The sequence below is a fragment of the Eubalaena glacialis genome, chromosome 9 (genome assembly GCF_028564815.1).
Source record: "Eubalaena glacialis isolate mEubGla1 chromosome 9, mEubGla1.1.hap2.+ XY, whole genome shotgun sequence".
NCBI lineage: Eukaryota > Metazoa > Chordata > Mammalia > Artiodactyla > Balaenidae > Eubalaena > Eubalaena glacialis.
Window position 1 is genome coordinate 2,623,720 of NC_083724.1, and position 24,970 is coordinate 2,648,689.

The 24,970-nt window shown below is 60.8% G+C and overlaps 1 protein-coding gene across 1 annotated transcript in view; it reads right to left on the reverse strand.

The window, feature by feature from the left end:
- Nucleotides 1-18,026, reverse strand: part of KCNT1 (potassium sodium-activated channel subfamily T member 1) — a 44,258-nt gene extending 26,232 nt beyond the window's left edge. The window contains 5 exon segments of the mRNA XM_061199624.1: nt 2,568-2,667; nt 3,164-3,243; nt 17,572-17,761; nt 17,764-17,962; nt 17,964-18,026. Coding sequence (XP_061055607.1) covers nt 2,568-2,667; nt 3,164-3,243; nt 17,572-17,761; nt 17,764-17,962; nt 17,964-18,026 — 632 coding nt within the window.
- Between the last annotated feature and the right edge of the window lie 6,944 nt (nt 18,027-24,970).

Below are 24,970 nucleotides of genomic sequence, written 5' to 3' on the forward strand. Positions count from 1 at the left end.
GGCCAGAGCTGCTGAAACGAGGCTGGACAATGTGCGTGAGACACGGAGAGAAAGCCAAGCTCCTGCCCCGTGGTGCCGACTCCAAGACGCATGTCCCTAAGTCACTCCCAAGGACAAGCCTCCCCAAGCCACCTGGATGCCCGTCACTGGGAAGGTGGCAGGGGCCCGGCAGACATGCTAGTTCTGCCCCAGATTACAACCAAAGCCAGGGTCACTGGCCAACAGGACCTCACTCTCACAGAGCCCCATGGTGACGGGCAGCTCCCTCCTCCTTTTTTCTCAACTGACCCACTTCCTCCTAAGCTTGAGCCTGTTGTTGCAAACTCAATGCCCAGAGAAGTCGCCGGCCACCCTCCCATCCATCCACCCATCCACCCATCCATCCATCCACCCACTATCCTTACATCACCCACCCATACACCCGCTCATCCACCATCCACCTTTCTATCCACTCATTTATCCACCCACCCATCCATGCTCCATCTATCCACGCACCCATGCATCCATCCACCCACCCATGCATCCATCCATCCACCATCCTTACATCACCCACCCATACACCCTCCTCTCATCCACCATCCACCTTCTATCCACTCATTTATCCACCCACCCACCCATCCACCCTCCATCTATCCACCCATCCATCCATCCATCCATCCACCATCCTTACATCACCCACCCATACACCCTCCTCTCATCCACCATTCACCTTCTATCCACTCATTTATCCACCCACCCACCCATCCACCCTCCATCTATCCACCCATCCATCCATCCATCCACCGTCCTTACATCATCAATCCATACACTCTCTCATTCACCATCTACTCTTCTATCCACTCATTTATCCACCCACCCATCCACCCATCCATCCTCCATCTATCCACCCATCCATCCATCCATCCATCCATCCACCGTCCTTACATCATCCACACATACACCCTCTCATCCACCATCCACCCTTCTATCCACTCATTTATCCACCCACCCATCCACCCATCCACCCGCCATCTATCCACTCATCCATCCATCCGTCCGTCCTTACATCATCCATCCGTCCGTCCTTACATCATCCATCCATATACTCTCTCATCCACCATCCACCTTTCTATCCACTCATTTATCCACCCACCCACCCATCCATCCTCCATCTATCCACTCATCCATCCACCCATCCATCCATTATCCATCCATCTATTCATCCCTCCATCCATCCACCCATACATCTATCAGCCCCCTCACCCATCCATTCGCTCTCCCACCCACCCGTCATGTGCCAGGCGCTGTGCAATGAATACAACAGATCCGGTCCCTGTGGGGATGTAAAGCCAGATGTCCCAGACGCCTCTGGGAGTGGGAGAAGGTGGGATGAACCCAGGAAAGTGCTTTGAGAGTCAGAACCCCGGTTTCCTTCTCAAACCACCACGGTGGGATCTGTCCTCCCGCACCCCCGATGAAGACAGGAGGTCCGTTCTCAGGAGTGGGTGAGGGTCTGGCCTGGGGAACCCGCCCCGCTGCACGTGGCGGGGAGGTAACTACAAGCCTGCACTGCGAACTTTGACCCCGGCCTCCTTCCCAGCTCAGCCGGCAGGAGCCCAGGGGCCAGGCCTTACCCTGCAGGGAGGAGGGGAAGGATCTGCTCTGAGGAGCCGGGCAGACCCAGGGGATGGTGGTGACCAACCGGCCACACACCCTGACCGCAGGGCCCTCGGCCTCCGAGAGCCCAACCTCAGTGTGAGTGGCCAGACGCTTGAGGAAGTCCCTTCAACGCGAGCTCGGGGGAGCAGAGACTGAGCAGAGGGGGAACTGTAAGAACGGAAAGCGTTTCAGACAAACCCGAGGTGCTGGTGGCAGGGCGCCTGCAGGGGGAGCGGCACTTGGAGATGAAGCGTTCTCAGATATCAGAAAACACAAGAGCACAAGTGAAAATCTCAACTAGAAGGCTGGAGAGAAAGCTGGGGAAACCCCCCAGAAAGAGCAAAAGAGGGAAGCAGGAGACAGAGGACCGTTCCAGAACCTTCCAGAATCCCACATCCGGGTATGAGGGAGTCCAGAGAGGCTCCCGGAGCAGAGGGGGAGGTGGGCCGGGAGGGGCAAGGGGAACCGGGTGGAGCCCCAAGAAAAAGGCACACATCCTCCCTGCACCACGAGGCTCACATCCTCCCCCCACCGAGGCCTGGCACCCCTGCCTGCCCAGCAGGGGCTGAGGGAGCCAGAGCCCCTCGCTGAGACCCCCCCCCCCGCGCACCCCTGGGCGAGCAGGGAGGGGGCATCCCAGACCCCCAGGGAGAGCTCTGTCCAGGTCCGGGGGCGGCTGCAAATGCAGCCGTCGTCCACGACAAGGACACCCTTCTGCCCATGCTCAGCCGGCTGGTCAGCAGGAGCCTGGGGGTGGCGTCCTGGCCACGGCTCTGTTGCGGAGGGATGCTGGGTGGGGTCCCATGGGGGAAGGAAGGACTCTCCTGGGCACAGGGCGCCGGGCACGGACCCCTGTGCAGACCCCATGGGCCTCTGTAACGGCAGAGGGCCCACAAGAAGGCCCAGCCCCAGGCCCGCGGGTCACCCACCATCCGATCCCCAGGGCCGGGTCGTCCAGCAGGACGCGGACAATGTACAGCAGGCAGGTCAGCAGCTTCAGGGAGAAGTTGAACAGCCGGATCCTCAGGCCTGTGGGGGGCGGGACGCTGGTCAGGGCTCCCGGACCGGCCGGGGTCCCAGCCCGCACTCCTCCCTCTGCACCTGGGCCTCCGCACCGGCTGCCCCGCCAGCACTGACAGGGTGGCTCTGCTGGGCCGGCCTCTGACAGGCTTCACCCTGTCCCGCCTCACGCACGTGGTACAGAGGGCTCCCCGAGCTGCCGGCACCAGTGGCGGGGGGATGGGGGGAGCAACCGACAGACTGACGGACCAGGACCCACGGGCACCTCCGCACCCCATCTTGCATCCCAGGGGGCCAAGCTCCTGCTGGGATGCAGGTGGAGGGTACCCACGGCGGGAGGGTGGGGCCACACGGAGGGGCCAGGGAGCCCCTTGGGGTGAAGGGGCTGAGGCGGTGCCACCCGGCTGCCAGGGGTGGCGGGTCCCCACAGGGTGGAACGCGGTGCGGGTCAGAGGTGAGGGGCACTCCCGCCGCCCCTGCCCCCCACCCTGAAGGCCCCACTCACTGGATCTTTGGTTTTTGATGAAGAACAGCTTAAGCCTCTCCTTGAAGGTGTTCTCGTTGACGTAGAACTCCACCTGGACCCTGGGGGGCGGGCAGGAAGGAGTGGGCCCGGGGCCAGCGGGGGCTCCAGCCCAAAGCCCCCCACACGGCGGGCCCCTCCCTGCTGCCAGAGCCAGGGTCAGCGCTGCCACCTCGGGCAGAAGGTCCTGGGTGCCACATCCCCATGTGCCCCCAGCGGACCTGCCCACCGGCTGCCGCCTTCTCAGTGCCCAGGGCCCTCCAGGCCCCGCAGAGGTGTATGCCCACAGGCCCCCAGTCTGGGCTGTCACGGCAGCCACCAGGATTACATGTGGCCTGTGTGGCCCTTGGCTCAAAACACGCCATATCATTAGTATACGATGTTCCAGAAGCCAATGGTCCGCTGCTTTGTCTGGAGGCCCCTGGTGGTTGTGCCTGGAGACTCGCTGCAGCCCGCGGGATGGTCAAGGCAGACAGGCCGGCAGTGGGCCCCCTCCTGCCGAGGCCATTCCCTGGACGATCCCCAGATGCCCTGACCCCTGCCCGGGCTCCCAGCATCCTGGGAACAGACCACACGGACTGGCAGGAGTTTCCTGTCCAATGAGGAGGCGGGGTGGGGATGGACCATCTGGTCACTAGGGTAACGTGGGACCCGGAGGCCATGGGCCGCTGCCCCCGCCTCGGCCGCAAGCCCGCTGTGGCCGGCATGCTGGCCAGGCGAGGGCTTAATGTTCCACCATAATGGAAACTCCAGTGTTGACAGCAGGCAGGACGACAATGACCCTGTAGCCAGGTTCCTGCGGCGGGAATGGTCTAGCACCGCTTCCCTTGCGGGGTGGGGGCCCCGGGGCTGGGCTGCCTTGCTCTGGGTTGGCACCTGGCATCTCCCACACAGCCTCCATTCCAGGCTGCATCTGCCCCATTGGCAGGTGGGTCTTAGGACCCCACAAGCAGCCCGTGGGCATCACTGTGGCCAGTCCTCACCCCCTGACCAGACAGAGGCACCAGGAGCCCGGGATTTGGGGCGGGGCTTTTGACCGGAAAGGCCTGGTCCAAATGCCATGCCCTGTGCCTCACCTCACCCAGATGTCAGGTGGAGGCGGCCCCGCCACCCTCAGGGATGTTGCGTGGGTGCGATAAGACTGTCCAAGTGAGGCAGCTGCTCAGCCACACTCTGTGTGAAGACCGTGACACAGGAGGCAGAGGGACTGAGCACCCTGAAGGCAGAGTAGTGCCACCCAGAGGAATCTTGGAGGGCTGCATGTAGGAGGTGGCGGTTGAGCAGATGGGATGCAGGACAGTGGTCCACAGGCAGAGGTGAGGTGCATGCTGGCCCAGGTCCCTGCTCCCCACCCCTACCTCCCTGTCGTCGTCCACCAGGGTGGAGGGCTGTGAACGCCTCCCTCTCTGACCAGGCTCCAGCTCCTATCGATGCAGAAATTCATGCCGCTGTCACCTTGAAAGTTTAATGGCACTGCTCTGCCTGCAGCTGGCTGCCCCAACATCTCCAAAAAGCGTTTAAAATATTCATCACTCCCCAAGCCTATTCTAGGCATAGTGTGTGACACAGACTTGATGTGTTGGCAGCAGCCGTCTGGACCTGCCCTGGCGATGGGCCCGTGGGAGGCGCCTTGGGCAGAGCTCCAGCACCTCCCTGACCTTCGCCAGGTCGGGGGCCCTGGCCTGACCACAGTGGCCCCCACTGGTCACAGGGCTCAAGAAGAGCCCAGGGGGAGGAGCTGGTGGTGTGGGCCCTTCCCCACTCTCAGGTCCTGGTGCAGGGCGGTCAGCCGGGTCAGCAGAACAGGCCTCCTGCAGACCGGCGGGGTCCAAGCCCAGACCCAGTGGTCAGTGCACCCCACTGCACCCCAGGACACCCCGCTGCACACTGTACCCACTGCACCCCACTGCACACAGCACCCCAATATACCCACTGCACCCCAGCACGCTCTATGGCACCCTAGCACGCCCACTGTACTCCAGCACATCTCTGCGTACCCCACTGCACCCTAGCACGCCCACTGTACACAGCACATCTCTGCGCACCCCACTGCACCCTAGCACGCCCACTGTACACAGCACATCTCTGCGTACCCCACTGCACCCTAGCACGCCCACTGTACTCCAGCACATCACTGCGTACCCCACTGCATCCTAGCACGCCCACTGTACACAGCACATCTCTGCGTACCCCACTGCACCCCAGCACGCCCACTGTACTCCAGCACATCTCTGCGTACCCCACTGCACCCTAGCACGCCCACTGTACACAGCACATCTCTGCGTACCCCACTGCACCCTAGCACGCCCACTGTACTCCAGCACATCTCTGCGTACCCCACTGCACCCTAGCACGCCCACTGTACACAGCACATCTCTGCGTACCCCACTGCACTCTAGCACGCCCACTATACACAGCACATCTCTGCGTACCCCACTGCACCCTAGCACGCCCACTGTACTCCAGCACATCTCTGCGTACCCCACTGCACCCTAGCACGCCCACTGTACACAGCACATCTCTGCGCACCCCACTGCACCCTAGCACGCCCACTATACACAGCACATCTCTGCGTACCCCACTGCACCCTAGCACGCCCACTGTACACAGCACATCTCTGCGTACCCCACTGCACCCTAGCACGCCCACTGTACACAGCACATCTCTGCGTACCCCACTGCACCCTAGCACGCCCACTGTACTCCAGCACATCTCTGCGTACCCCACTGCACCCCAGCACGCCCACTGTACACAGCACACCTCTGCGTACCCCACTGCACCCCAGCACGCCCACTGTACACAGCACATCTCTGCGTACCCCACTGCACCCTAGCACGCCCGCTGTACACAGCACATCTCTGCGTACCCCACTGCACCCTAGCACGCCCGCTGTACACAGCACATCTCTGCGTACCCCACTGCACCCTAGCACGCCCGCTGTACACAGCACATCTCTGCGTACCCCACTGCACCCCAGCACGCCCGCTGTACACAGCACATCTCTGCGTACCCCACTGCACCCCAGCACGCCCGCTGTACACAGCACATCTCTGCGTACCCCACTGCACCCCAGCACGCCCGCTGTACACAGCACCTCTCTGCGTACCCCACTGCACCCCAGCACGCCCGCTGTACACAGCACCTCTCTGCGTACCCCACTGCACCCTAGCACGCCCGCTGTACACAGCACATCTCTGCGTACCCCACTGCACCCCAGCACGCCCGCTGTTCACAGCACACCTCTGCGTACCCCACTGCACCCCAGCACGCCCGCTGTACACAGCACACCTCTGCGTACCCCACTGCACCCCAGCACGCCCGCTGTACACAGCACATCTCTGCGTAACCCACTGCACCCCAGCACGCCCGCTGTACACAGCACATCTCTGCGTACCCCACTGCACCCCAGCACGCCCACTGTACTCCAGCACATCTCTGCGTACCCCACTGCGCCCCAGCACGCCCACTGTACTCCAGCACATCTCTGCGTACCCCACTGCGCCCCAGCACGCCCACTGTACACAGCACATCTCTGCGTACCCCACTGCGCCCCAGCACGCCCGCTGTACACAGCACATCTCTGCGTACCCCACTGCGCCCCAGCACGCCCGCTGTACACAGCACATCTCTGCGTACCCCACTGCGCCCCAGCACGCCCGCTGTACACAGCACATCTCTGCGTACCCCACTGCGCCCCAGCACGCCCGCTGTACACAGCACATCTCTGCGTACCCCACTGCGCCCCAGCACGCCCGCTGTACACAGCACACCTCTGCGTACCCCACTGCGCCCCAGCAAGCCCGCTGTACACAGCACACCTCTGCGTACCCCACTGCGCCCCAGCACGCCCGCTGTACACAGCACACCTCTGCGTACCCCACTGCGCCCCAGCACGCCCGCTGTACACAGCACACCTCTGCGTACCCCACTGCGCCCCAGCACGCCCGCTGTACACAGCACACCTCTGCGTACCCCACTGCGCCCCAGCACGCCCGCTGTACACAGCACACCTCTGCGTACCCCACTGCGCCCCAGCACGCCCGCTGTACACAGCACACCTCTGCGTGCCCCACTGCGCCCCAGCACGCCCGCTGTACACAGCACATCTCTGCGTACCCCACTGCACCCCAGCACGCCCGCTGTACACAGCACATCTCTGCGTACCCCACTGCACCCCAGCACGCCCGCTGTACACAGCACATCTCTGCGTACCCCACTGCACCCCAGCACGCCCGCTGTACTCCAGCACATCTCTGCGTACCCCACTGCACCCCAGCACGCCCGCTGTACACAGCACATCTCTGCGTACCCCACTGCACCCTAGCACGCCCGCTGTACACAGCACATCTCTGCGTACCCCACTGCACCCTAGCACGCCCGCTGTACACAGCACATCTCTGCGTACCCCACTGCACCCTAGCACGCCCACTGTACACAGCACATCTCTGCGTACCCCACTGCACCCCAGCACGCCCACTGTACTCCAGCACATCTCTGTGTACCCCACTGCACCCCAGCACGCCCACTGTACACAGCACATCTCTGCGTACCCCACTGCACCCCAGCACGCCCACTGTACTCCAGCACATCTCTGCGTACCCCACTGCACCCTAGCACGCCCACTGTACACAGCACATCTCTGCGTACCCCACTGCACCCCAGCACGCCCACTGTACACAGCACATCTCTGCGTACCCCACTGCACCCCAGCACGCCCACTGTACACAGCACATCTCTGCGTACCCCACTGCACCCTAGCACGCCCACTGTACACAGCACATCTCTGCGTACCCCACTGCACCCTAGCACGCCCACTGTACACAGCACATCTCTGCGTACCCCACTGCATCCTAGCACGCCCACTGTACTCCAGCACATCTCTGCGTACCCCACTGCATCCTAGCACGCCCACTGTACACAGCACATCTCTGCGTACCCCACTGCATCCCAGCACGCCCACTGTACACAGCACATCTCTGCGTACCCCACTGCACCCTAGCACGCCCGCTGTACACAGCACATCTCTGCGTACCCCACTGCACCCTAGCACGCCCGCTGTACACAGCACATCTCTGCGTACCCCACTGCATCCTAGCACGCCCGCTGTACACAGCACATCTCTGCGTACCCCACTGCATCCTAGCACGCCCGCTGTACACAGCACATCTCTGCGTACCCCACTGCACCCCAGCACGCCCACTGTACACAGCAGCCCAGCACACTCGTCGTGTCCCAGCATGTCCCTGTGCACACCACTGTACCCCACTGCACCTGGCGTACACTGCACCCCAGCACATCTCAGTGTACGCTGTACCCCGGTACACCCACTGTACTCCAGTATATCTCTGTGTACCCCACTGTACACTACACCCCAGTATACCCTACTGTACCCCAATGCATCCACTGTACACTGTACCCCAGCACACCCCACTGGACCTGAACCCCAGCCTCCTCTGCAGGTGCTGCCCGGAGCCGGGTCGCGGGAATCCCCGAGGGTCCCTTTGGGGAGTTGGTCAAACGCCTTCTCTCTGAAGGAGGGGCTCAGACAAGCCGGGCTGGGCCTGGGCCAGGTCAGGGGGCAAACGCCCCTCGGCGGTGCCCACGTGTCCCGAGGGACCACTCCCCCACCGTCCTGCCCCACACAGCAAAGCCTCAAGGAGGGGTCTCCACTCGGGTACCCCCTCCTGGCTCTCATCTGGCCAGCAAGGCCCAGCTCGGCCCACGTGGCTGGTGCGCGTGGCTGGTGGCCGAGTCTCCCTCCTTCCTCCTCAGCCTCCCGGGGACCTGCCCCCCGTGCACCGCGCCCCCCGGCCCGCATGCCTCTCACGGCTGCTGCCTGCTGCCCCCGGAAGTCCCCGCCCAGGCCCAGGGGTCAGGACTGCCAACCGGGACTGGTCATGCCTCAGACGTGGAACCCGTCAGCCCCCTGCCATCTGGACAGGCCCCCCCTGGCCCCGGGCACTCTCCACGCAGGAAGAGAGAAAGGGGTGGGGGGCGGCGGAGCCCGGTGGAGACTCGGCCCCGGGAGGTCGAGCCTGGGTGCCGGGGAAATCCACGGAGCCGCCTCCACTTTTAATTTTTCACGAGCTGTGGCTGCCCGCTTCTCCCACCACAGAAAGTAAGTTACAAGCTTTCCATTTACTCTGAAGTGCGGGTGCAACGGGTGTAATGCAGCGGCAGGATGTGCTCTTGGCTCCGCAAGTTCCTGGGGGATGCGGCCACGCCGGGGTCACGGACCGCCTGGCCTGGCAGAGCCCCGCCCCTCCCCTGCCTGTGGCCCCGCCTGCCTGAGCCTCGGCTGCCTCACCTGGGGCCCGGGCGGTGACAGGAGCCGCCTGCCACGGGCATCCTGAGGGAGCCTGGCAGGGCTGCCGCGACCGTGCAAAAGTTAACACGGTCCTCTCTGGGCCTCAGGTCCTCCCTCGTAAAGTCCAGGTAAGTGTTGGTTTTCAGAGAGAGGATGAAGTGAGAGACGGCCCACGCCCGTGGCTCGGGCCCTGGCACCCACCAGCTCGGCGGTGCCAGCGATCGGGGCTGGACTTGCTCTGTGTCCGACTTTGGCCTGCACCTATCACTCCCATCACCCAGAAGAGACGGCCCCGTGCCATAAACCCACGTGTATGGCTGCTGGTGGCACGTGGCTGCCGGCCACCAGCTGTGGCTTGAGGCCCTGTGGTGGCCCCATGGTGGAGCCGGTGACCAGGCCCACAGGAAGCTGCTCTGGGGAGCGGGGGAGGGCTGGGTGGGGGCCCAGGAGCCAGGAGCCGGCCGAGAGCTCACAGAGCGACGGCCCAGCAAACACAGCTCGAGAGCCCTGGGCGAGGGCCGGCGAGGGGTGCACTTCGTCTGCACCCGCTCACATCCATCCACCCGCTCCTTCGGCAGGATGCCCGGGGCGCAGGAAGGTCTACAGCCCTGGGCAGCCCCGGTCACGGGGCCCCGAGGCTTCTGAGAGCCCCGGCCTCAGACAGTCCCTGGGGTACCCCCTGGGGCTAGGCCGCGAGCCCCAAGGACTGGACAGGCAAAACCCACACCCTGTCCCAGGACAGTCCTGAGCCCTGCTCCCTTCCGTCCTTCATGGAGTGAGCAGCTCTCAGGCTGGCAAGGACAGGCATCCAGGCCGGGCAGCTTGAGAGCCATCTCCCCGAGCCCGGCCACAGGGCCTCTTGGAGGGGTCCCGCCAGCCCGTCTCTACACACATGGAAACTGAGGCCCACCCAGGCTGGACGCTGGCTCAGGTCACCCAGTGGTCAGAGGAGACAGGTCTCTGGACTCCCGATGGGGCCTGGGTCTCCCGAGCTTCAGGGGCGTAGGAGTCAGGTCCCAGCAGGCGGCTCTGCCCCATCCCCACTCGGCTTGCGTTCGAGTGGGCCCAGGCCCGCTGCCGGTGTGCAGGGTCTTGCCCACGCTGGGGTGGACCAGAGGAGGCCCCCTCGTGCCAGCAGAGCAGCTTGAACTCCACCCACCCCACACCAGGACCGGACCTGCCAGGCGAGGGCAGGTAGAAGAAGGGGGCTATAGCTCTCCCTGATGACCGGCAGGCTGACGGGCAGCCTGGGGGAGTGGCCTTCCAGGGATTCCTGGCAGGCGGCTCTGGCACAGATGGCCTGTGCCGGGAAGCGGCAAACGCAGGGCCAGGCGGCCGGTCCCGGGGGGAGGGTGGCGAGACACCAGGCACACGGCTGTGGGGAGGCCCACCCGCCCGGCTGTGACAGCCTTGCACTCACATGGGGCCGAGGTCTGGCGGCCTTCTTCCCGGTCTGCTGCTGTGTGCCGGTGGCTCTCCAGCAGGTGCCCGGGAGCTCCACGCAGGAGGCCACGGAGCCCCGGGCAAGATGGAAGAGCAGGGCCCGGGCCCAACTGCCAACCCCGAGGCCGGCTATTCTAAGAATGGGCAGAGCCTGTGACCCGCCCAGGGGCCTGGACAAGGAGAGACACCTGGCCCGCCCTGCTCCCCGGGCAGTGGTAGGTCCCAGGGTGGGCGGGCAAGGAGCCGGGCTGGTCTGGGTTTGGAGGTGGGGCCCTCAGGCGGACGGGCTGCTCTGCCCCAGCTGCAGCCTCGCCTGTGGGGGCATCGGGGGCACAGGCTCTCCTGCAGCTCCTCCAACGGTACAGGCCGGGGCACAGGCCACCCGCCGTCCCACGTCAGCCCACGGCCATGCGCCTCCCCTCTGCCAGTCAGCCCTCCCGGTGCCTGGCACACCGAGGAAAGCAAGGGCTCCGGGTGACCTCTCAAACCAACAGACGGCGCCGTCCTGGGCCTCCCCAGTCCGAGAGCGTCCTTGTACTGGCGCCTTGGCTCGGCCAGGGGCCCCGGTGAGCCTCCTTGGGCCTCCGAGGGCCCAGGGACATTTGCTCTGCCCGTGACAATGCAATCCTGGGGCAGCAGGGCCCCAGCCTCGGCCCCTCAGGCGGCTGCAACCGTCCCCATCCTCCCACGGTCTCAGACCCGCTCCTGGTGGGGCTGGGAGAGCCCTACGGTGGCGGAGGTGCCTTCCCCCTCCTGTCACCCACCGCGCCACCGCTGGGGGACTGAGGCCCAGGGCAGCTCCCAGGCTCCTGCCTGCGGCGTAACAGCGCAAAGCCTCAGGCTGCAGGGGGCGGCGCGGAGAAACCCCGAGCGTGCGGTGGTGGCCAATGCCAACGGTGTTAATTAACGAGACTAAACACCAGGCCCCAGTCGGTGGCCACACTGGACGCCGTGCGTATGAGCAGGTGGGGGGCTCTTTCCCAGGAATGCCCCCGATGGGGCTGCTGAGGGCACTTGGGTACCCCGACCTCAAAGCACCCTCTGCTTGACCTAAATCCTAGCTGAAGCCAGGAAAAGCCTGGCAGGGCTCACGGTGGGGCAGCCGAGCCAGGCGCCTGGGGGTCCGAATGGTCACCAGTGGTCACCTGTACGCCTGTCCCCACGTAGGCACCACGGCAGGGGTCCCTGTTCCCTCCCGAGGGCTGTGGTCACCACCTGTGGGGTATTCGCCTCTGGACACCCCCATTTCCTACTCCCAGGCTCCTCCCCAGGAAGCCCCACCCAAGGCCCAGCAGCACCGGCTGTGTCCCCGCTCTCACCCGGCTGCAGGGCAGATGGTGCGGCCGAAGCGGACCCTCCCCCCTGGGCTGGCACGGCCCGAGGCGCCCTCCCCCTGGGCCTGCCAGGGGCTGGGAGGCCACCTGTGAGCCAAGCACTTACTGAGACAGAGAGGAGTCCAGGCTGAAATCTTCCACGTGAAGCCTGGGGACGGAATGGAGTGGACACATCAACGTGGACGGATGGACAGACAGAGGGCCTGGACTCCTGGACCAGGCGTGGGCAGGGACACACAGGGAGGACCCGGGCAGGGTCCAAGGGAAGCAGGGGTGCGCCCGTGCGCACACTCCCGACGGGGCCTGGCGCCCTCGGCGCCCAAGCAGCAGCCCGGTGCACGCAGCAGTGCCGGCACACGCGCCCTGCCCCGACCCAGGCGGGATGGCGTGACCGCCAGACCTGGGAGACCGCACGCAGGATGGGCACCCGCCTGTGGCCAAGCGAGCGGCAGGACAGCAGGTCTGGCGAGTGCTCACCGCCCTGTCCAGCACTAAGCCTGCCCCAGGCCCTGCGTGACCCCAGTGTCCAGGAGGCAGCACTGTGAGCCCCCCCTTGACACCCAGGAAGCTGATGGCAGCAAGAGGCGGGCCCCACACAGGGCCACTGGCTGGACGACCTCTCCTGGGCTCCCCCGCCCTCTACAGGCCACGGCACCCCCTGCCCTGCCCCTCGGCTTCCTGGTGACAAGACAGGCCGGTGCTTTCAGGGACCCCCAGGGGCAACCCCTCTACTGGGCCAGCAACACACACCTGCTGCCCTTTGGGCCGCCTGGCCTAGGGCTCTCCCAGACTGGCCACAGCCAGATGACACCAAGGTGGGCGTGGCCTGTGCCGACCTGGGAGGGACACGGGGAGGAAGAGGCCTGTGTCGGGGCAGGGTAGGGAGGGGGGCACAGAGGGTCTGCTCTTTGCTGGTGACGCACCCACCTGGGGCCTGCTTCTCCGCAGAGGGCTTCACGGGGCCTCTCTTTCAATCCTTAAAGCAAACATCTTCCAGAAGGGGAAACCAAGGTTCAGAGAGGACCACTGCCTTCCAAAGGCCACAGGCGGGGAGTGGGGAGCAGCCTGCCTGCCTGCCTGCCTGTGCAGGGCCCCCTGGGTGGGACCCCCGGCCTACAGCTCCTAGTTCCCCGGACGGGTGAGGTCTTGGGTGGGCGTGGTGTGGGGCTGGGCGCTTCAGAGAGCAGGGGATACCTGGGCTTAACTGGGCCTGGGGTTGCTGGGAGGTTCTGGCAGATTCTGCGTGTTTATCCAGCTCAGGTTCCCTTTGGCCTGGGCGCTGCCCCCATTGCTGAGTCAGGCGACAGCTGCACCCAGGGTGGCAGGAACCTGGCAGGGCCAGAGCCGGTCACAGCGTCACAGCGGACCAGAAACTTGCTGAGAGCGGGTGAGGGGCGCCGGCAGGAGAGGACGGGGACTGGAGAGGGAGAGTGGCCGTGTTCCTGGAGGGGGCGGGCACATGAAGGTGCAGATCTGCAGGGGAGGAGGGGCGGGGGCGGGGGAGGCCCGAGGGTCCTGGGGAGAACAGCAGGAGAGCAGGGCCGCGCTGGAGCCGCCCCGAGGGGGAGATGGACGAAGCGGCCACGCGTTGGGCTCAGAGCACGCGGGGAGGGCGGGCTCGGGCCCCCAGAGCAAAGTGCACAGTTGGTCCTGGGCTGGCCAAGCCGGTGTTCCCTGCAGCCCTTGCTTCCCTGCCCTCCCCGGCCCCCGCAGTCCACAGAAGCCCCCAGGGCTCTGCACGCAGAGGCGGGGCCTGACCACCGCCCCCCACCCCCACCCCCCGCCCGCTCCCGTCCTTGGTGGGCAGCCAGGCTCAGAGGGGCCGCCCTGAGTCAGGGCCCTGGGTGTACGGGCGCCCCCCAGCGGCCACTCTCTGCAGCTGCCACCCGGGTCTCCGGGTGATTTCAACCCCCGCCCAGGCCCTGCAGCACCTGCACTGGCCCCGCCCAGGCCCCACTCCTGACTGCACCCCGCGCCCCAAGGCCCCAGCCCACCTGTGGGCCTTTGCACGAAGACCCCGCGGCTGGAGCTCCCCCTCTCTCCCCAAACCTTCCCGTCAGCCCAGCTCTGAGCGAGCCCCTCCTTGGATGTCCCCTCCAGGTGAGGGTCCAGGGTTGGTGAGCCCCGCCCCTGAAACCACCCCTGGGGAGGGCGAAGAGAGCCTCCTGGCCCAGCTTATAGGCCTCACCTCCTGGCAGCCTCCCACTCCTCCGTCCAGGTCCTCCTGAGCCTCCCCCCCCTCCCGGGGACCCTCTTCCTGCCCTGGAGTTCCCTTGACCTCTGCGAGCGGCCTCCAGTGGGACCTCAGAGCTCATCCTGGCCTCTGGTCTCCCGCTCCTCCCCTTGCCTGTGTGGCCCCATCCAAAGCCACACCCACACAAGGGTCCCCACTCCCCGGCCTGGGCTCTGCCTCCCGGACTTCTCCCCGTGGCCGTGCCTCTAGGTACCCCAAACTCAGCCGTCCACGGAGCACTCCCCATTCCCTGCCATGACTCCCCACAACTCTGCCCCCGGAATTCTACCTCCTAGATCCTTCTGCAGCCCGTTCCTTCTCACCAGGGCCCCCGCCATGCCTTCCCGGCTACCCCCATGTCCCTTCCAGCAATCTACCAGTGAGCCCCTCGCTTGGGACACAACCCAAACCCACGGGGGCGGGGGCTGCTGAGTAAGCAGGCCCTTCCTCTCCAGCCTCACCTGCCCCAGCTGTCCCAGCCCTCTGCATCCCTCTTCCTTCCAGGTCAGCATACCTGGCACCTAGCTGGGACCTGAGCTGTGCCTGGAAACCTCCTGCCTACACCTTCCAGTGGTTCTGTCCCCACCAGCCTGGGGCTCTGCAGGGGTGTCCCCAAAAGCCAGCACACTGCCCTGTCCTGCCCTCCTGCTGGCCCCTGGGTGACAGCTCTGGGCCTTAGCACCCTCACCCCATTCTGGCTCCTGGAGCCCCTCCTACCACACACAGCTGTTGGGGCCCAAGGACTCGTCTCTCAAAGGCCAGGGGGCAGCACACATCCAGGGCTGAATGCAACCCCCCTGCCACCAGTGGGGCCCCTGAACTCGGGCCCCAGTCCATGCAGGCCAGCTTTGCCTTCCCTGGCCCTGACCTGAGGCTGGGCTCCTGAAGACTCAGCAGGAGGTGGGGGGCTGTGCTGGGGCCCCCCAGCAGATGTGAGGCTACACGGCAGCACCCATGGGGGCAAGGCCGCTCAGCCCCAGGGTTGCTGGGGGCATGAAGGGGCCCTAGCCCAGCCGTGACCCTCCGGGAGAGCTTATTACATGGCCAGCCTCTCCCTCACTGGCTCTTTAGCTCCAAAGCTCTCAAGCGATGGTCCTCATCACCCCCTCCCCCAGGTCACGTTTCTAACTATCCCCCCACAGAGTCCAGGAGATGGGGGTGCAGTGCTTCAGGGGCAGGTGGGGGGGCGCCCTGGGCAGGGCCGAGGCCTCATGGCCCAGCGAGCCCTGCCCCCGGCTGGCTCCAGAAGGTGCGTGCAGGATGCAGGCAGCTGCAGGAGCTACGGCCACAGGCTCCCTCCAGCAGAGGGCACCCACCTGCCTGCTCTGGTCTTACTGGAATCTCTATCAGACTCGTGTTCCTAAGGAACAAAGCCTGCAAGTTCTCCTCTGCTCTGAAACCTGCCATGGCTCCCTACTGCTCCCATCCAGAGCAAACTCCAGAGTGTGCATCTAACGCTTGGGGAGAGGAAGCTGCAGGCACCAGCCCTTGGTGCTGCTGGGCCAGCTATGCAGCTGCAGACACTCCCTTTACTCTGCAGAAGGAGGCTGATGAGGACCCTGCACCTCAGGGGCTGCAGGGGGACTGAGTGAGGCTGCTCACATGAAGGGTCATCAGCACAGGACTGGGGGCGGCAGGGGTGGGTATGGGAGGGGGGCTCCTTGGAGGAGGTGTCCCTGCCACCACACCTCCCATGCTGCATTGCGGGTTCAGATACAGCCTGGACAGGACCTGCCATGCCTCTGTCCCTGCACGAACAGGGACAGTGGGGAGCCAATCATTTGCAGGGGCCAGCCTGCCTCTGGATCCACTGCCCCCCACTACCTCCAGGAAGAGGATGGAGAAGAGAAGAATCTGGTCTCCAGGGCCTTGGCCGGCACTTGCCTCCCTCCTGCCCAGGGGCTGCCCATCAGCTGCTTGAGGCCACCAGGCGTGCCTGTTAGAGGCACTTAATCTCCAGCCTTAGCAGTCTCCTCCGGCAAATGGGAATGACTGCTGGGCAGCGGCCCCCAGGGGCGTGTCAAGGAGCAGGAAATGGGGTTTGAGGGTAGGGAGGGGCCCAGAGGGCATGTGGCCAGCAGGAGGGGGGGGAGGCTCCCCAGGCACCCTTGGTCTGCCATCTGCCAGGCTGAGTCTCTGCCAACCCCTCGCCCCAACCCTGACACGGCACAGTGCCTCCCCCTACCACCCCAGGCTTTGGCCCTGGCTGTTCCCTCTGCCTGGAAGCCCCTGCCCATCTCCCCGTGCTCCCCACCAAAGGGCCAGTGCCCCAGGAAGCCCCGCTCTCCTTGCCCCGGCCCAGCCTGCACCTCCCTCTACCAGGCACAGGTTTCCGTGCCCACGACATGTGCCCACACCAATGGGTCTGATTCATCTCGGTTTCCCCCGCAGCATCTAGAAGGGCTCCTGGCACAGGGCAGGGGATGGCTAAGCATTAGCCCTGCAGACTGAACCTCAATGTCCTCATCTGTGAAATAAGGGTGTCGTGCTACGCCGGTGCTCAAGGAGGGGCCGGACAGGGGTTGGCACTGCCCCTGCCTGGCTGGGGAACCAGCCTCCTGCACCTCAGCTGCCACTGGCTCCAGGCACCAGCCCCAGGGAGCCTGAGCCCTGATACACCCCAGCTCCCATCTGCTATGCAGCCTCCCTGGGCCTCACGCTGCTCACCTCTGAAGCAGGACACAGATGCTGGCCCTGCCTCCCCCCAAGTGGCTGCTGGAACCAACATGAGTGTGGCCTCCAGTGGGACAGGGCTCGGGCAGTGGTCACCAAGCCACCTGGCACAGCGCCCAGGTCCCCACTGCCTTTATCCCCTCCGGTCTCATCTGCAGGCCCTCTGTGCTCAGCCTCTCAGAGCAGGAGGGAGCAGGGGTCCCACAGGCTCCCCGAGGCGGGCTGGAGACACACAGAGCGGTTGGGGCGCTTGGCTGGGGGTCCCGAGGGAGACCTCGGCCGTCCCTCCCTTCCCGGGGCTGCAGGCAGCGCTGCAGGTGCAGCCGAGCGGAGCCCGTGCGGGATGCGAGCGCAGAGATGCAAAGCCCCTCCCGGCGGCGCCCCGCGCCCCCGCCCCTACCTCTGGCCCACGTCGCTGCCTACGGAGCCCCCGCCGCGGGCCGGCAGCAGCGGGCTGAGCCCGTGCGGCTCCTCGGGGGCCGAGGCGCCGGCCGGGGCGCCCCCCGGGCCCGCCTTGCCCTCGGACGGCGAGCGCGGCAGCTTGGCCCGCGCCATCCTGCCGGAGCGCACGGCGGCGGCGGGCGGCGGTAGGCGGGTGGCGGCAGAGGAGCGGGCGCTACCATCTCCGCGCGCCGCCCCGCGTTCCCCGCGCCGCCGCCGCAGTGGAACGGCCGAGGGGGGCTGGGAAACTGGGGGCGGCCGGGCTCCCTCCCGCCGCGGCCCGGGGGCGCCCAGGCTCGGCCGCCTCCCCACCCCGGAGGCCGGGTGCGCAGAGGACGCCCCACTTGGGAGGAGGGTCTTGGCGCCCCAGGCTTCGAGGGGCTGCCTTACAACGGAAGTAGTAGTAATAGTCATGCTGACGGTCACGGCGCTGGGAGGAGGGGAGGAATAGTAGCGCGGTGACAGCTGGTGGCTCTTGGCCGGTCATCTCCGCAGGCGGGGGCTGCTGGCGAGGGGAGCCTCAGCCGGCCTGTGGGTTCTGGGGACGCGGGTGGGGCTCCAGTTGGCCAGCCCAGAGCCACGCGCACCTGCCAGCCCCTACCCCTGCTGCCCAGGTTGGGTGGGTCCAGCCCCTCGGTCAGGTGGGACATCGCTGTCTGTCCTCCCAACCGCAGGCACTCAGGGGCCGCCCCTTCCCCCACTTCCTTCCCCCCAAAGCTTTCGGGGAGTCCACGGGGTACTCATTTACCTGTGCCCGCATGCCAGGCTCAGCTCCGTGCCAGGCCTGAGATCCCAGCCGTGGATGAGGCAGCTACTTCCTGGAGCCCAGTCTGCGCCCGACGCCCTACTGGGCGAGCTCGGATCCTCTCACTGAATACAGACAGCTTGAGGAAGTGTGCAGATTTCTGTCCGTTTGCAAAGTGGGGAAACCAAGGCGCTGAGCGGGGGAAGTGGCTTCCCCAGGAGGCCAGACAGGAAGCAGTGGAGCGAGGTCTCCCCCCCGGGACCAGCTGACGGAGCCTCTGCTCCCTGTTGCCACATTGTGTGGCTTTTCTGCCCAATTCCTTCCATTTTCACAGACGAGGGAGGCCTGAGGCTGGGAAGGACAGGTGACCCGCCTAGGTAATGGCCGTCAGGTGTTGGCACTGGGAGGACCAAGGCTGTGGGTTGGCAACCCTGGAGCCCAGCTGGGTGCAGGGGGGCTCAGACGACACCTGTCCAGGCTGCCGGGGGGCTCCAGGCCCTGCCGACGCGTCCAAACCCTGACGCCAGACCGGAGCCTCCAGCTTGGCCAGCCTGCCTACCTCTATTTCTTCACCCCACTTGTGACCCAGCAAACCACCAGGGCCCGGTGCTTACAGAGGTCTGCAAGAGGAAGGTGGGCCTCAGTACACCCAGCCCCTGGCCTGGGCCCTCCCCAGACATTGCCTTGTCAGGATAAAGCCGTGTAAAGCCATTCGGCGGTCTCAGCAAACACTCATACGTGCATTTCCCCCGACCGCCTTCTACGTCCCATCCCGTCCCGTATCTGCCGAGGTGTGTGTACCCGCCAAGCACTGGGAGGCCCCTGCCCGCCCTGGGCAGAGGGGGGCAAGCCTCTGTCAGCCATTCCCTACCCTTCCCGTGGAGGGAGAGGCATGGAGCGGCTGCAAAAGAGTAAGGGCTGGAAGTGCCTCGGGCCTGCTGGTGAGCAAGACGCATGGTGATGACTGTAAAACAAAGCCAGCAGCACCGCGGGCACGGGCAGCACCGTCCGCGGGGCCACGCTGAGGCCCCTCTGCATGTGTGTCCACGTGAGACAGGCTGGGACCTGGGACCCTTTGCTGCAGTGCTTGCACTAAAACAAACATCTCTTCGAGCAACGGAATACAAAGAAACTATACGGGACTAAAAATAACTGTGTGCGTGCACAGTTGGGGCAAATTATGGACAACAAGATACAAAGAGACAGAAACCCCAACTGCCACTTCTGAAGAGCCGGGAGCAAAAGCAGGGTCCTGCGTGAGACCCTTGCACACACCACCAAGGGGTGGGCAGACCTCCTAAGCCACCCCTCCGGCCCGACCCCTGGACACACCCCTACCCTCACCCCATAGAAGGAACCAGCTGCCCCCACCACTCAGCGAATGAGCAAGGGAACCTATTACTTGTTCATGCTCCCCACTGCAGCAGCAGGGCCCCCAATAAAGTCTTGCCTGAATTTCTGATGTGGCCTCTGATCAATTTCTACTGATTAAGGAGGCCAAGAACCCTGGTCGGTAACACACACACAATAGACCATCAGGGACGTTCACCTGTGCACCCCAGGAAGCTGTTAGAGGGGCTCCTTGGGACTCTAGGGTCCACAAAGAGACCAGCACTTGCTTTCCTTGAGCAATGGCGGCGAGTGGCAGCCCATCTCAGAATGCTCGTGGGAGCGCCATCCGTAAGGGCACAGCATGGCAAACGCCTCACGTCCACCCACGGGGAAGGCGCAGCGTGTCTAGCCCATCCACCCCGAGTGCTGTGTCTTTCCCGTTCTGGGTTTTGAGAATGCAGTGGGTTGGCAGGTCCCGATGGTGTCTGAGGTCCAGGGTCAGATCAGGTGACAAGGGCAGGATGTCCAACATTTTGTGTGGCGGGATCTAACGACAAATACAGGCTGATGTGTGGTGGTTACGTCTGGGAATGGGCTGGGGGAGGCCTTTCAACTGGCTGCTGCATCATTTAGGTAAGGTTTGATTTATTTTGAACACAATGGTCCACTTTTATCATCCAAAGTCTAGTGGTATTTTCCTGTGTGGGGAGGACAGACACCCCTCCTGCGTGGACCAGTGACCCACGGCTCTGCATCCCCAGGGCGCTGTGGGGAGTGTCCAGCGGGCAGGCTGGATGCTCCCCCGTGAGGCGAGGCAGGGAGAGCAGCCCCCAGGCCCTGAGGAGCCCCAGCACTGCTCGCTCCCACGGGGCTCAGACAGACTCAGACGCCGTGGCCGCGTGTGGTGGGGTAGGGGACAGGCGGAAAGGCTGACTGCTCCTTTTTCTCAAGCACTTGCACCTTCTTCCAAAGGGCTTCATTCCTGCCACACAGCAGCCCTGTGCCATTCTGTGTGGGGGGACTGCTGGCTGGGTGGGGGTGGAGCAGGGGTGGTGGGTGGGAGGTTGGGGAGCCAGGTGGAAGCCAAGGTGTGTTTGAGGGTGGAACTAGCCAGGCTTCCTGGAGGACTGGATGGTGGGGGATTCAATCGGGGGTGAGGAAAGGGGTGGGTGGTGTCACCTGAGATGGGGCAGACAGAGAAGCAGATGGCGGGGTCTTCCCAGACCTGTTTTGGACATTCTCAAAGTACACAAGACAACCATAGTGGATGCAGTGGAATATTATCCAGCCTTAAAAAAGAAGGTAATCCTGGGCTTCCCTGGTGCCGCAGTGGTTGAGAATCTGCCTGCCAATGCAGGAGACACGGGTTCGAGCCCTGGTCTGGGAAGATCCCACATGCCGCGGAGCAACTAGGCCCGTGAGCCACAATTACTGAACCTGCGCGTCTGGAGCCTGTGCTCCGCAACAAGAGAGGCCGCGATAGTGAGAGGCCCGCGCACCGTGATGAAGAGTGGCCCCCGCTCGCAGCAACTAGAGAAAGCCCTCGCACAGAAACGAAGACCCAACACAGCTAAAAATAAAATAAATAAATTAATTAATTAAAAAAAAAAAAAAAAAGGAAGGTAATTCTGACACAGGCTACAACATGGATGAATCTTGAAGATATTGTGCTGAGTGAAATAAGCCAGTTGTGGGACTTCCCTGGTGGCAGATTGGTTAAGACTCCACGCTCCCAATGCAGGGGGCCCAGGTTCGATCCCTGGTCAGGGAACTAGATTCCACTTGCATGCCACAACTAAGAGTTTGCATGCCACAACTAAGGAGCCCATGAGCTGCAACTAAGGAGTCCACTGCTGCAATTAAGGAGCCCACGAGCTGCAACTAAGGAGCCCGCTGGCTGCAACTAAGGAGCCCACGTGCCGCAATTAAGGAGCCTGTGAGCCACAACTAAGGAGCCCGCCTACCACAACTAAGGAGCCCACCTACCACCACTAAGACCTGGTGCAACCAAATAAATAAATTAAAAAATAAAATTAAATTAAAAAAATAAAAGAAATAAGCCCATCGCAAAAGGACAAATCCTGTAGGATCCATTTATCTGAGGGACCTAGAAGAGTCAAATCCATAGAGACAGAAAGGAGATGGTGGGGGCCAGGAGCTGGGAGACGGAGTTAGCGCTTAATGGGGACAGAGCTTCAGTTTGGGAAGATGGGAAAGATCTGGAGATGGATGCGGTGATGGTTACACAACAACGTGAATGTGCTTAAAGCCACTGAGCTGTGCGCTTAAAGTGGTTAAGATGGTACATTTTTGGTATATTTTACCACAATTCAAATAAACAATTTTTTTAAAAAGAAGGAAGGAAGGGAGAGAGAGAAGAAAAAAAGGGGGATAAAGAGAGGATGGACTTCGTAAGACAAAGAACCCAGCCAACAATAAAACATGACCTGGAGCAGAAGGAAATTCCCTAAAAAGGCTTCAAGCCCTAAACCCACTGGACAGGGACAAGCTCAAAAATGAGGTACGTTGGTATCTCAACAGAGTGAGGGAAAAAAGGGAGATCACAGAATTTTGGAGACAAACCGAGAGCCCAAATACTAAATCACACGGGATCACTAATGACTAAATCACACGGGATCACTAATGAACCCAATCCAGAGAAGATATGACTGAAAATGGAGTTACTGACAGAGGGATGGCCCTGCTGGCACAGAAGCAGACGCAGAGCAGAGTGTCCAGGAGCTGAGAGCTGTGGGAACACTCACCCAAAGAATTGCTTGTGCCCTGGATAGAGGCCCCAACCTGTTTTAAGTATTTAAAACATATTTAGAAAGTATTGAGAAATATGATAATGAAAGAACTACATGCTGAGTTCCAGGAAAATAAGGTACAGGATGTGCCACACCCAGATATTGATCCCATTAATCTACTGGGCGTAAAGGATAAAGAAAGAATTCTTCAGGCAATAAGACAGACAAAGCAAATCAAGTGAAGGGTAGAGCAAGCTGGCTTCAGGGGCTGGGGGAGGGGATGGGGAGTGAATGTTTAATGGGGACAGAGTTTTGGTTTGGGAAGATGAAAGAGATGGATGGTGGTGATGGTTGCACATTAAGAATATGCTTACTGTACTTAAAGACAAAGACTGTAACAAAAAGCAAAGAAGGACATTACACAATAATCAAGGGATCAATACAAGAAGAATATATAACAATTATAAATACATATGCATTCAACAAAAGAGCACCTAAACACATAAAACAAATATTAATAGACATAAAGGGAGAAATTGACAGTAACACAATAATAATAGGGGACTTTAACACCCCACTTACATCAATGGATCAGACAATCCAGACAGAAAATCAATAAGGAAACACTGGTCTTAAATGACACATTAGACCAGGTGGACTTAATAGATATATATATAGAACATCTCATCCCAAAGCAGCAGAATACACATTCTTTTCAAGTGCATATGGAACATTCTCCAGGATAGATCACATGCTAGGCCACAAAACAAGTCTCAGTGAATTTAAGAAAATTGAAATCATATCGAACATCTTTTCCAACCACAACACTATGAAACTAGGAAAAAAACTGCAAAAACCACAAACACGTGGAGGCTAAACAATATGCTACTGAACAACGAATGGATCACTGAAGAAATTAAAGAAGAAAATAAAAACATACCTGGAGACAAATGAAAATGGAAACACAATGATCCAAAATCTGTGGGATGCAACAAAAGCAGTTCTAAGAGGGAAGTTTATAGTGATAGTGATACAAGCCTATGTCAGGAAATAAGAAAAATCTCAAATAAACAACCAAACTTTACACCTAAAGGAACCAGAAAAAGAAGAACAAACAAAACCCAAAGCTAATAGAAGGAAAGAAATCGAAGCAGAAATAAATGAAGTAGAGACTAAAAAAATGAATAGAAAAGATCACTGAAACTGAGAGCTGGTTCTTTGAAAGGGTAAAGAAGATAGATAACCTTTAGCCAGGTTCACCAAGAAAAAAAGAGAGAGGGTCCAAATCAATAAAATTAGAAATGAAAAAGAAGTTACAGCTGATACCACAGAAACACAAAGGGTCATAAGTGGTTACTACAAACAATTATATGCCAATAAAATGGACAACCTAGAAGAAATGGACAAATTCCTAGAAATGCAGTTTCCGAAGACTGAACCAGGAAGAAATAGAAAATAGGAACAGACCAATTACCAGTAATGAAATTGAATCAGTAGTAAAAATCTCACACAAACAAAAGTCCAGGACCAGATAGCTTTACGGCTGACTTCCACCAAACCACTAGAGAAGAGTTAACACCTACCCTTCTCAAACTATTCTAGAAAATTGCAGAGGAAGGAATGCTTCCAAACTCATTCTGTGAGGCCAGCATCACCCTGAAACCAAAACAAGACAAAGATAACACAAAAAAAGAAAATTACAGGTTAATATCACTGATGAACAAAGATGCAAAAACAGTCAACAAAATATTACCAAACTGACTTTAATAATACATTAAAAAGATCATACACCAAGATCAAGTGGGATTCATCCCAGGGATGCAAGGGTGGTCCAATATCCACAAATCAATCAACGTGATACACCACATTAACAAATTGAAGAATACTAATCATATGATCATCTCAACAGATGCAAAAAAAGCTTTTGAGAAAATTCAACATATTTTTATGTTAAAAACTCTCAACAAAGTGGGTATACAGGAAACAAACCTCAACATAATAAAGGCCACATATGACAAGTCCACAATTAACAACATAGTCAATGGTGAAAAGCTGAAAGCATTTCCTCTAAGATCAGGAACAAGACAAGGATGTCCATTCTTGCCACTGCTATTAAACACAATATTGGGAGTTCTAGCCACAGCACTCAGACAAGAAAAAGAAATCCAAATTGGAAAAGAAGAAGTAAAACTGTCACTGTTTGCAGATGACATGATACTATACAAAGAAAATCCTAAAGATGCCACCAGAAAACTGCTAGAGCTCACCAATGAATTTGGTAACATTGCAGGATACAAAATTAATATACAGAAATGTGTTGTACTTCTATACACGAACAACAAACTATCAGAAAGAGAAGTTTAAAAAAATCCTATTTACCATCACATCAAAAAAAAAAATACCTAGGAATAAATCCAACTAAGGAAGTAAAAGATCTGTAAGAAAACTGTAAGACACTGATGAAAGGAACTGAAGATGACACAGAGGGAAAGATATACCATGCTCATGGATTGGAAAAATTAATATTATTT